Source organism: Corvus brachyrhynchos, unplaced genomic scaffold (genome assembly GCF_000691975.1).
Source record: "Corvus brachyrhynchos isolate BGI_N302 unplaced genomic scaffold, ASM69197v1 scaffold255, whole genome shotgun sequence".
Classification (NCBI taxonomy): Eukaryota; Metazoa; Chordata; class Aves; order Passeriformes; family Corvidae; genus Corvus; species Corvus brachyrhynchos.
The window spans coordinates 7,521,288-7,534,520 of NW_008238358.1; the positions used below are offsets into that span (position 1 = coordinate 7,521,288).

Sequence of the window (13,233 nt, forward strand, 5' to 3'; positions counted from 1 at the left end):
CAAAAATTAAGTCAACATTCACCCTGTTATGATGCTGGGGAGACTAAATGACAGCATGCAAGAAGGGAGTCCTTGAGTTTTTATGGGACTGTGTCTTACAGCATAGTGTTGTTTAGAAGCCTGCTTATCTCTGCTTCTGTGATTAGTATCACTTACTCAAACACAAGAAAAAAAAGTCCCCTTTAGTATACCTTCTATGTATTGACTTGAAAAACAGTCTTCTGCTCATTTGACATGTTTATTGTTCAAGGTATTTTTTCATTTATTAAATTATAACATTAATGTCGGTATCTTTTCTCCTCTCATCCTCGCTCATTGTGTTTCTTGGAATTTTCTAACCCTTTTGGTCTATTTTTACTGCTGTATCCTTTAGGTTGATGAACTGTGTATGTTTAGCTTTATCTCTTCAGTTCATTTGGTCGTTTTCATTTGTACTTTAGTAGCTTCTCTGTTGAAGCAAAAGCTAGTGAATGAATTAAAAATACTGTATCCCTTCTTCTGTTAATAATGTTATTTTCTAGGTAATATTTCATAAATAATTTTAAATCATCTTTATAACAGGAGAACAGTAGCTCATGGAGGCTCACTGATTCCTCATCCGTATGGAATCACTTTGTTTGAACACAATGTTTATTTCACTGATTGGACCAAAATGGCAGTGGTGAAAGCTAACAAATTTTCAGAGTCTAACCCTCAAGTGATCTACCAGTCTTCACTGAGACCTTATGGAGTGACAGTTTACCATGCTGCCAGGCAGCCATTTGGTAAGACCATTAGTAAGATTATGAAGGGAGGTTTAGGAACTATGTTACCAAAAACTGGTAAAAATTATGAGACTTTTACTTTGCTGTAAGGAACTATAATTATGAAAAATAAATTTGTATTGTAAAACTGGGCTGATTTTTATCACACAGTTGTTTCATCCAACTCTTGTAGCTAATGAACGGTCAAATGCAACATTTAAGAGTAGGGGGAGCTTTATAAATAGACTGATACTTGGTGGAGTCAAACCTGTAGGTTTGAGCAGTATTAGTGTTTGGAAATTTTTCCCTCAACACTGCAATGAATGCAATGAAAATGCTACCAGTATTCAATGAATCCTGCGAGATACAATTCTGAAGTAGGTTTATGTGCAGAAGACTATAGCCCAAATTATGTCCTTAATGCTGTGTGCTGAGTGTCTCTGTACAGAGCAGAATTCCTTGAATCATGGTTACCTCTGATGGGATTTCAGTGCATTTCAGGGTAGAACTGGTGGGGTATGTTTTCTGTGTGATGTAACTCTCACATAGTCCACATGATTTATTGTGGATGTTGAAAAAAATCCTGAAAAATCAAGATAATTATGTCATTAGGTTAATAGAAGAAGTTTTAATTCTATCTGTATTATTTTCCAGTAAGAAATCCTTGTGGAAGTAATAATGGGGGATGTGAACAGATCTGCGTTCTCAGCCACAAAACAGATAACGATGGCCTAGGTTATCGCTGTAGGTGTATTCTGGGCTTTGACCTACATGTGGATGGACGACATTGTGTTGGTGAGAAAATGCCTTGGAAATAATGCTACTCCATTAGCTCTAGAGCTACTTCTAGAACATCCTTCCTCTCTTCAATAGCTTCAATATATTGAGGATTTCACGTCTTTTCACAACTGTTTCTGACAGCTTTAACTGTAGTCATTTCTGCTGATGTTCATTTCAAGCCACAACTTAAACTCGCCTCCTTTAATGAGGATTTTAAGAGAGTTAGATGTGGAATACATGTAGACAGCTGTATGATTAAGCTCTTAATCCTGAAATCAAGCATGAATACTTGCTAATATGCAGATTTTGTGCTATTTTGAGCACATAAGCCTGCTTTCCTGTGCAGTAATGTGCAGATTAGGTTGGTCTTCTCCCTTTGAACACATATGGCAAGAATATGAGATTCAGTTTTGGAGCTGTAGGTTTCCATCAGCAATTTTCTGCTTCCTATCTGAGTGCAGAATTGTCACAGATGCAGGTCTACTATGACTGTCTACTGACAAATTAAGTCATATATGTTGTCTCTAATTTTACTATTTGGCTATGCATTTATCTGGCTAGCCTTGTTTTATGGAGGCTCCACAGAGCCTGTGAGTTATTTTTTTATAGATGATTGTAAAGAGGGAAGTACAGAAGATGATTTCTGCTTTCATAGGGATAATGCTTGCTTTAAAAGTGTATAGTACCACAGTATCAATGAGAGGAATACTTGACCACATCACCTAATATTCTGGATTGGATTTTGTTTTTCTTCTTCAGTTTTTAGGTCTGTGAGTATTTAAATCCCTATTTTCTCATTCTTCTTTTTTCCACTTCCAGGCTATTAGTGTTGTCAAATTAAAATCTTTTCTTAATGCTCAGGTGTCTCTCTTTGTGAATAAGTAAAGTCTGTGTCTGATTTTTCCTTTCACAGCTGTGCGGCAGTTTCTGCTGTTTTCATCCCAGATGGCAGTGCGGGGAATCCCATTCAATCTCTCCACCCAGGAAGATGTGATCATCCCTGTAACAGGGAGCCCTTCATACTTTGTTGGAATTGACTTCTGTGCTCAGGATGACACAATTTTTTTTTCAGACACAAGTAGAGACATGATCTATAAACAGAAAACTGATGGTTCAGGTGAGAATCATGCTTGGGAATTGTAGAGTAATTATGGTAAGGAGACTGTAATGTATATTTTTCTAAAAAAACCCGTGAAAAGTCACATTGTGAGATACACAGATAAATCTCAGTGTAACCCCAGTAATGTGGAAAATGTTTCTCAAAAATATTTGTTCAACTAATATTAAACTTGTTGAAGTCTCTTGTTTGACAAACTTTCTGAATGTATTTGGGAAGTAACTATTTGTGGTACTTCTCACAACTACTATTTGCCTTCACCAGTCTGTTTATGCAGACAAGTATTCATTTCAGTAGTAGGAAACTGTGTTTCTATTTTAATTTCCCTATCTGGAGAGCAGGATATTTGCTATGATACTGTAATACAGAAAAAGAACATTTAGTTTGTGAGATTTTTGGAAATCCTATTTTGCTAATGTACAGAATGTTTCTCTCCAATTTATAATGATCAAATGTCAGCATATAATCTTCTGCACTTGTTTGCTGCCTTGGGTCAGGTTAATGGTAGACTGCAGCTGACCATTACTATGCAAAGAGTAAAGTCTGGCTGTTGAGCAAGACGTCCTTACTGCACTGGCCTTACTGACCTTCACTGGTAAAACTCTCAGTGTAAACTTAGTGACAGATTTTTCTCTGACCTTTGGCTAGTCTTTATTTCTCCTCTTTTGCAGCTGAGCTCCTGGACATACACCTTCTTTGTCTAGAGCAAAGGGCACCCCTCCTTCCCCTTGGTTATTGGTCTTTATATGAAGTAGCACAGAGGTAGCACTTTTACTGAGGGGAACCACAAGTTTTGTCAATAGAATACTGCACTCATGTTATTTCCCCAGTTCCTAAACCTTCCCAATCATTATGTGTGTTATAAATTCTAGGAAGAGAGATCTTGACTGCTAATAGAGTGGAAAGTGTTGAGGATTTGGCCTTTGACTGGATCTCAAAGAACCTATACTGGACAGATCCTCGATACAGAAGCATTAGTGTGATGAGGCTGGCAGATAAATCCAGGAGAGCAATTGTTCAGAATTTAAATAATCCTCGCTCAATAGTGGTTCATCCTGTTATTGGGTAAGTTTAGATTCTCATTTTAAACTGTATGTACAAACTTATGGTTTAAACATAACTGATGAGGTTAGACTTACATCTGGTTCTGGATTTCTGTTCTTTTCAAAATACCATCCCTTTTCAGTTGTCTTGTCTTTATTTTGTTTGTTTTATTCCAGCCTAGGATTCAGCATCCAGAGGAAAGGGCAAGGTGAGAGAGAATCCATGTGACAGAAGCACTCGAAAGAATTATCTTTAAAAGCACCATGTATTTTTTCTTTTACTTCTGTTCATTGATAAAAAGGCAAAAGAACTTGGTTTCTTTGTGTCACTCAGCTTAGAAAGCTATTTCTCACAGTTGAAAGATGAAGTTTGCTAAATTGTTTTTTAATATCCTTTCAATTCCCAGACTGCTGACATTGGTTCCATCATTTTATCTCTCTGAATTTCTTTATTTGAACCATATTGGATACTACTGTCTGTATTTCATAAAGACTTTACAATATGTGACTCCATACATAAAATAAAGCCCTGGTTTTCTTTGATGGAAATGCTTACTTTCAAGTTCCATACTCTGTGTTCTTTGCCAATGACAAAACAGTGTTTCTTTCGCAGCATAGTTTGGCTTTGTAATGTCGTACTACTGAATTTCCTAATTCTTGGATATTGATTTTTCATGAGTAACCAAATAAACTATTTTTGAAAGTAATCTCCTAAGAATAATGTTGAACCTGGATCCTTGGATATCCCAACATTTTTTGTTTGCTGCTTCATAAAATTATTTAACATTAACTTCAACTCTTTGCCTGTAAGCATAAGTCAAATGGATCAGGAGAAAATTCTTTTTAATATTCATGCTTGCTTGTAAGTTTTACCTGGAAGATGCATTTTTGATTGATTCTATTTCTCTGTCAGTAATTACATGAGAACCTTAACAATTTTAACCAAGTTATGGATATTTTATATCTAAAGGGCCAAAACACTTCAAAAGGTTCTGGAAATTGTATACAGGATAAATATTAATTGTCGGTATCACTGCCAATTCAGAAGAGGGACAACATGAAATTGTATTTGTTGAAGTTATGTGAAGGATGTGGTACAAAGAAAAATGTTAACGCTGTTTCAAATGTTTGCTCTGTTTAATCACATTATATTATTTAGTTTATGTGTCTTCTGACATGTGTCCTTTCAGGTATATATTCTGGACAGATTGGTTCCGTCCGGCAAAAATCATGAGGGCCTGGAGCGATGGATCCCATGCCTTGCCAATTGTCAATACAACGCTAGGCTGGCCTAATGGCCTCGCCATTGACTGGAGGTAAGGGCAACGCAGGAGACAAGGAAGGTTTTTTTGAGCCAACATGTTTCTTCCTTTAAACTCTTAGGGATTAAAAACAAAGGAATGATGTCAGATTGCTTGCACTGGCACTCTTATTGAAGACCTTATCTTTCAGTTGGTTGAAAAGCCTTAAAATGTAAGGTTTTCTCAGAATCCCTCCCCACACACCCCAACAGCTTCTTGTAGGTTTAAGATTATTATTTAAGAAAATGCTAGTGCTTCCTAATGGACATAATGTCACTTAAAGAGCTATGATGTTTTCCTTATTTCTAGTTCTCTGAGGTTGTACTGGGTGGATGCTTTTTTTGATAAAATTGAGCACAGCACCTTTGATGGGCTGGACAGACGGACTCTTGAACATATTACTCAGATGACTCACCCATTTGGCCTTACTATTTTTGGAGGTAAGTCTGGCATTGAAAAATATTATCTATTATTATCACCGATTTTTCTTTTCATATGGTGATCTGTGAGTTTGCGACACAAAATGACAGAGATTTTTTAATACTGGTTTTCCCAAAAAAGCACTCCTGGAAATTTCTACTAAAAATATGTATTCAGTACTTCTTGCTCGTTTCTATGTATATTTGGTTTTAATTAATTTTAGACAGATTGGGTGGGTCATGTAATGCAACAAGTCAGATATGCTGTACTAATTATAGCTTTCAAGGTGGGCTATTCATACTGAACAGACAAAGTGAATCACCATTCCAGGGATGGTCAGCATTTCAGGATTTTAATAATTATATGTATTTTTAATAATTCTATGTTTATAAATAATTATATGTAGATTTTATTACTGGATTTATGTTGTCTGTGAAGAAAGATGTCAATATATGACCCCTTTTGATTTTTATTTTGATAAGAATATCTTCAAAAATACTCTAAAGTTTTCTGGAAAGTAGTCTTTATGAATGACTTAAAATTGCCTTGGAATTTGAAATGCTGGTTGGGTTTGTTATATGTCAATTTCAGTAAAATCTGAGAAGGCTTTCCTATGTTATGTCTGCCTGTGACTGAAGCACTTTGACAGCATTATAAGTGGTGAAGGTTCTTTTGTCTTTTCATGAAACAATTATGAAAAATGGTTAAATTTACATGAAAAGTCTTCTACGGTTTTTTTATTATGCTTGATCTTTTATGTCATATTGCTCTATAATATGTTAAATATTTTTCAAAATAGGTTATGCCTATTTCACTGATTGGAGACTTGGTGGAATAGTCCGAGTGAGGAAGTCTGATGGAGGAGAAATGACTATCATTAGGAGGGGCATTAGTAACATTATGCATGTTAAAGCATACGATGCTCATTCCCAAATAGGTGAGCCCTTTTCTTGTACAGAGGAAAGATGTGAAATAGGGAATAAGACACAAAATGTCAGGACAGCAGATTTCCAGTTTCAGTTCTATAAATGGCTTCACTGAATCATAACTGATATGCAAGGGAGGCAGCACAGGCACTTGCAATCACATGTTGTATCTTTCATTGCTTTGTGACTGGGTGCAATTTCCCTCTACCCTTTCTGTTACTGTACTTAATAACCAAGCAAAATGAACTTATGATTCCATTGTGGTTTGTGTAATTGTATCAGCAACTACAACTTTGTATTTCTCCTCTTCTGGTAGAAGTTTTAGTTAAACTAAACTATTTATTTTGATGAATTGGGTAAATGTTTATTAATCAAATTACTATTCTTCAAGTAATTAGTATTTATAAATCACTAATTTTTCTTATTTTCTGACTTTCCTATTTCCTTAAATTCTATGCAATTCTATGATCTAAGCCAAGGATTTGGTATTGTAGTTAATTTAGTGAAACACCCAATGCTCTCATCAAACATATGATTAAACCTAAGGTTCACTGACTACTTGGTATCCAAAGATTGGATTGGGTCTCCCAGCCTTGGCCAGACAGAGAGTTCTCATTTGTGGTAGTATACTTGTTTCCAGACAGTTGCTGAAAAATTCCAGAAAATAGTATGAAATTTAATAGTATGGTTTTGGCTTCCATGAACATTTCTGTCAAGGAAGAGTATATGGAATGCGACACATATATTACTGCTACTATTGCTGTTGATGAACTTGACCTTGTTTTGCAGTGTATGCAAAACCAGGACTTGCTACAGCACCTTTTTTTATACTTACTATGTACTTTTAATAGTTCCCAAGATGTCATCAGTAGTGTGTATGTTGATCTTCTCTATCACTTTTTAAGGCTCTAACTACTGTAATAGAGGAACAAATCCTAATGGAGACTGCAGCCATTTCTGCTTCCCAGTACCAAACTTCCAGAGAGTTTGTGGGTGTCCTTACGGCATGAAGCTGGCTCCAAATCAACTGACATGTGTTGAAGATCCATCCAATGAGCCACCCACTTTGCAGTGTGGCTCCTATTCATTTTCCTGTGGTAATGGAAGATGTGTGCCTCGACACTATCAGTGTGATGGTGTTGATGATTGTCATGATAACAGTGATGAACAAAATTGTGGTTCTTTAAGTAAGTAATCCTTGTAATCTGCAGTTAGTATTCCTTGTTTGCAGTTCAGGAAATTTAATGAGTCGGTATGGCTTCACTGGAATAAACTCCAGTTTTTTAGGGTTGCATCTGTGAATAAATCCTGAAATCTTCCTGGGAGATTAGTTACTTTGGAAATAACTTGGAATAATTAGTTACTTCAGAAATTATATCATAGTAATACAGGATTCAGTATCAGCCACCTAAACAATGCATGAAAATATTCATATCCCACTATTCTCAAAATTAAAATATACAGAGTAACAAAAATTTATTTTCTAAAGAAAAAGGTTGTCTTTATTCTTAAGTTTTTGTAAATTTTGAAAGATACTGGAATATCAATAGCTTGCCTAATTTGGATGCACGGAGAGGAACAAGCCATCTTATGAAAGACGAAGACACTTAAAAAATAGCACCATAAGAAAAATAACAAAACCATATACATTGCCTAACCTTCCTCTAAGATTAAAGCAGCACCTTTTATTTCACTTAACATCAGAATAAAAAATTTGGTTTTGATAATATTTGGGCAATGCTGATCTATTTGTTACATCTGGATTTTAACAGTGAAGTAAATTAAAAGCACATTGGACCATTTCCTGGTTTTACAGTAAAATGTCTCACACAAACTATTTTGTTGTTCAAGTAAATTGAGAGAACAGTGGGATAACCATGGCTGATAAGGCATTGAAGAGATGATAAGATACTAAATATATTGAAGAGGCTTTTATGACATATCTGGTGCTTCTTCAGAGTTAATTCTTTCGAATCATGAACAAGAAAATAGGACACAGTAATAAAATGTGTTCCTAATGCATAGGACTAACTAGTATGACTAAGGTATAAACTGTTTCTTATTAATGGACTGTTTTATAATAACTAGAATATCTTTTGGGGAAAAGTATAAAGCAAATGGTTACTAGAAGGAGTTACTTTTCTTGTTCTTTAGATAGTTTTGGAGTGCTTAACTGTTTAATTTTTTATTGTTTCCTGCAGTTTAAAAAAAGTTTGTAAGTATTCTGTTCAGTTCTGCATCATGTTGCATAACAGACATTTTAATTCTAAGCAATGCGCATTTTAGAATTTGATGCATATTTTAGGCATTCTGAAAGTGTAATGACTGTACTGATTACTGTTGCAGGAAAGGCAAGTTTTGGAGATATTTATAAAGATTTTTTTCTTTTCTTTTATTCAGACAATACTTGTGCTTCTTCAGCTTTTACCTGTGCCAGTGGACAGTGTATTCCGGGTCGCTGGCATTGTGATAAACATAATGACTGTTTTGATGGCAGCGATGAATTGCATTGTCCCACACAAGGACCCTCTTCATGCGCTGCAACCCAGTTCACCTGTGATAATAGAAGATGTATTCCAAGAATCTGGCTATGTGATACTGATAATGACTGTGGTGATGGCTCAGATGAAAAAAACTGCAGTGAGTATCATGACTGCCTGTTGTTTTCATAATCAACTGTGCATATCTACATATATGTATCTGTTGGTATAAGGAGGATAAATGAAATTGGGAAAAAAGGACTAGTATCTAAGACTGATATTTTGTAGTCCTTATGATGTGGAAAACTCATCTAATTTGAAGTAGAATGGGCCAAGTAGAATGCAGAGAAATAATTAAAAAAAAAAAAAAAAGGAGCAAATGTGATAGTCATAATCATGGTGCTGCATAATCATCATCCACTGTAATTAGCAAAAAGCAGTTAGAGCTGAGATGTCCTAAACACATACTTCACAAGTGATCTCAGTGATGGCTAATGGTGTAGTCAGCTAATCTAGGCTGGAAGTTTTTACCAGAAGTAAGAGAGTAGCTTTTTCATATACTTTCTTTAGAGTTATTATCCACTACCTGGAACCTTCTGTTTATTTTCCATGAGCCCAAGCCTACATATAAATGAAAAATTACCGGATATTGATTTATTAGTGCTTGTAATTTATATGATTGCTAGTTGCTGCATTATATGCTGCAAGTTAGGGATAATGTTTTTCTACTTTCTCAGCAATGTGCTGATTTCAAAAGAGAGGAAAGCAGCACATTTGCATTTATTGTCATTCTTAATAGCTTTCACAGGTACTTGTGAACCTGGGCAATTTCAATGTCCAGACCATCGCTGTATTGACCTATTCTATGTCTGTGATGGAGACAAAGATTGTATAGATGGTGCTGATGAGCATGACTGCAGTAAGTGTAACTTTCTTTATTCAATGCCTCTTTATTGTTTCCTCATACTTGCCCCCAAAGCAGTCTTTGGTGATCTCATATTACCAGCCCCAAGACAGCAGAATGCATAATAAACCTTTCCATAAATTAACCCTGATTGTGATGCTTTTGATCTCTCAGCTGCTTATGGAGGGCTGAAATCTGTTTCCTCTGTTTTCTGTGAATTCCAAAGTCACTGCATTTTCTGTGTCTCCGGGAAATTATGGTCTTCAGGGGAATTGATACCATATCAGACTTAAGCACCTGTAGGGTAAATTTGGTGCAGTCCAGCTCTGTAAAGTAAATAAATAACATTCAATATTTTTTAATTTTGTAGTATATAACTGCAGTGCCACAGAGTTTAAGTGTCTAAGTGGAGACCAGTGTATCAGCACCTACTACCAGTGTGATGGTGTTTTTGACTGTAATGATCACTCAGATGAGGCTGATTGCCGTAAGTATACTGATGCTGAAAGAAAGATTTCCATTATTAAGTGATGCTTCTGGAAATTTCCTTTATCTGCTATGTCAAATACTGTCCTTGAAACCTTTATATTCTTTTCAGGCAAACTTGTCTTTACATCATTTTCCTGAGCAGGAATTTCAAACACAGGTTCCAGCTCAAGAGAATCTATGATTGGGTTGAAAGGGACCTTAAAGATCATCTAGTTTTAACCCCCCTGCCATGGGCAGGGACACATTTCACTAGACCAGGCTGCTCAAAGCCCCATCCCACTGGGCCTTGAAAACTTCCAGGGATAGGGCATCCACAACTTCTCTGGAAAACCTGTTCCAGTGCCTCACCATCCTCACAGTAAAGAATTTAGTCCTAATATCTAATCTAAAGCTACTTTCTTTCAGTTTGAAGCCATTCCTCTTTGTCCTGTAACTACATGCCCTTGTAAAAAGTCTTTCCTCATCTTTCAGTACCTGAAGGGAGCCTACAAGAAAGGCCACAACTAGGTCATCCCTAAGCTTACTCTTTTCCAGGCTGAAAAATCTCAGATTTTTTAGTCTTTTCTCATAGGAGACGTGCTCCATGCCTCTAATCATCTTGGACTAGACTAAGCAGATTGTGCTGGCAAGACTAGATTGTTCAAGCAAAGAGGAGAGTTTGCATTCCTTTTGGCTATAACTTTTTTTTTTTTTTTACTTGGCATTTCAGACTCAGGATTTTAAAGTAAAATTAAGTCTATTACTCTAGAAAACAGAAAACCTGGTATATATGAGAGTTAGATTGAAACTTTTTTCTTGAGTAATTTTTTACACTTAAATTAGTTAAAATGGTACCACTCGGGGTGGTGGAAATTTCCGACCTGATTTCATGTAGCTTTGGACAGGTACATAGGTATCAATATGTGCTTGCTCAAAGTATAACAAGAGTTGAATAGCCTTGTTGATCACATTATGAAATAAGAGCTGAATTGGTCACATTTTGAAATGTCATGTAGATTGATTGACTGACTGTGATTCTATGGCCTGATCTAAAAGCAACACAGTTCTTAATAGCATTGTAAGTAGTTATTACAATGTTAAGAGATGAACTGAACATAGTGGTTTTGCTTCTCAATCTAAAATTGAAACAGCTTCTGAACTGTTGAATGTCACTGTTCCAGCTACAAGACCACCAGGGATGTGCCACCAGAATGAATTCCAATGTCAATCAGATGGCAATTGTGTTCCTGATAACTGGGAATGTGATGGCCATCTTGATTGTGCAGATGGCTCAGATGAACATCATAGATGCCCTGCCAGAACGTGTCCTCCATCGCTTTTCCGCTGTGATAATGGCAACTGTGTATATCGAGCATGGATCTGTGATGGTGATAATGACTGCAGGGATATGAGTGATGAGAGAGATTGCCCGACTCAACCTTTCCGGTGCCCCAGCTGGCAGTGGCAGTGTCCAGGTCACAGTATCTGTGTGAATCTCAGCAAAGTATGTGATAATACTGCTGATTGTCCTAATGGAGCTGATGAATCCCCATTGTGCAGTAAGTTACTGTTCATGCATCTACTACAGACTATGTGTTATGTCTGCTGAAAGAAATGGAATATTGAGCGTGCTCTATTTAGTGTCACAATGTTTCTAGCAGATATGTAAGCACAGCGTAATTAGAGCTCTAATTTCTAAGTGGAACTTACTTGCAGTGAAAAGAGACTACAATGATGACTGAGGAATTCATTATCTGTGTCCAATCTTGTGCTCTGAATTCCAATAGGACTTTCACTGACTTTAAATACAGATTTTTATACAACTACATGGGAATGAACTTTGTGTTCCTGAACACATTCACTAAAGCATAGTATGCTTTAAATTCAGATGATTCAGTCCTTAATATTCTATTTTAAATTTCTAACTTTAAGAATCATGATTAGAATCAAGAAGTTCATGTGCAGCCAGAATTTGTATTTATGTTGATTATGAATTGATTTAAATATATCTTTTTCTTTCCTTCTTTCCTCCTTCTTCCCTTTAATCAATGCACATTCTCAGATGAACCCCAGCCAGGTACGATTATAAACAATTTTAAATTATTATTTATACAGTTTTAGGTTTGCAGTGGTAAATTTTTGTTTATTTCTAGCTATTTTTGAAAAAGTTGTTGTACATGCTTAGACAGCCTTCTGTTTGGCATTAGTTTGATGGGATTCAGTACATGCAATGTTGTTACCTGTCTTTATGTGCACTGTGTATATTTTGCATAAGGACCACAGTCCAGTCTCACACTGCATGACTGATGATTCTGCAGTCATTTTAGCAGCAGTCTTAGGCTAAGAATGCAATTGTAAAGACTTAAATTTATCATAGGAAGCCTTTGTTGACTGTTTGCTTTTTTCTTTCCCCAACTCAACTTCAGATCAGGAGAGCTGCTCTGACAATAATGCTGGCTGCACTCATGAGTGTATTCAAGGACCTTTTGGAGCTCAGTGTACCTGTCCTATTGGATACCAGCTTGCAAATGACTCCAAGACCTGTGAAGATATTAATGAATGTGACCCTCCAGGCTTTTGTAGTCAGCACTGTTACAATGAGAGAGGGTCTTTTAGGTGTTATTGTGATGAAGGATACATTCTAGAAGCCAATGGGAGGACTTGTAAAGCAGCAGGTGAGAAACATTGATGTCAGTCTAAAGAATGACAGCAGTGTCTGAAAACTGTCCATCTTTGTGTCTTGGTTTGAAAGAGAGGTGTCTGCCAAGGAAGGCGGGAACATCCCCTGGAGTAGAAAATATGTCCCACTTCCCTCCAAATTATTATAGCTTTGAAATTAAGGGGCTTTCAGGCAAAGATATGGGAAAAGGAATAACAGTTATTTACTAGTATGTATATGTATAACAAGGCAAACACACAACAACAACGGCAGCAAGAACAAGCAGAACCACAAACCCAGTGCCAGCCTCCCTGGGCCGCGGGCCCGGTCCCCTTCAGGCAGTTCCGCTCACAGCCGGCAGGGGCGCTGCTGGCTCCCCGCGGGGGACGGGG

At 36.6% G+C, this 13,233-nt stretch overlaps 1 protein-coding gene across 5 annotated transcripts in view; it reads left to right on the forward strand.

Annotated features, from left to right (window-relative positions):
• LRP2 (LDL receptor related protein 2) overlaps window positions 1–13,233 on the forward strand; it is a 118,998-nt gene that overhangs the window by 39,131 nt on the left and 66,634 nt on the right. For 4 of the 5 annotated variants that reach the window (XM_017735815.1, XM_017735816.1, XM_017735817.1 and 1 more), the window contains exons 14-27: window positions 562–764; window positions 1,398–1,538; window positions 2,437–2,640; window positions 3,513–3,705; window positions 4,874–4,999; window positions 5,294–5,424; window positions 6,204–6,341; window positions 7,236–7,517; window positions 8,731–8,970; window positions 9,610–9,729; window positions 10,085–10,201; window positions 11,364–11,741; window positions 12,245–12,259; window positions 12,609–12,857. In XM_017735815.1, coding sequence (XP_017591304.1) covers window positions 562–764; window positions 1,398–1,538; window positions 2,437–2,640; window positions 3,513–3,705; window positions 4,874–4,999; window positions 5,294–5,424; window positions 6,204–6,341; window positions 7,236–7,517; window positions 8,731–8,970; window positions 9,610–9,729; window positions 10,085–10,201; window positions 11,364–11,741; window positions 12,245–12,259; window positions 12,609–12,857 — 2,537 coding nt within the window. The remainder of the gene's footprint in view (window positions 1–561; window positions 765–1,397; window positions 1,539–2,436; window positions 2,641–3,512; window positions 3,706–4,873; window positions 5,000–5,293; window positions 5,425–6,203; window positions 6,342–7,235; window positions 7,518–8,730; window positions 8,971–9,609; window positions 9,730–10,084; window positions 10,202–11,363; window positions 11,742–12,244; window positions 12,260–12,608; window positions 12,858–13,233) is intronic. The other variant, XM_017735819.1, reaches the window with a different exon arrangement.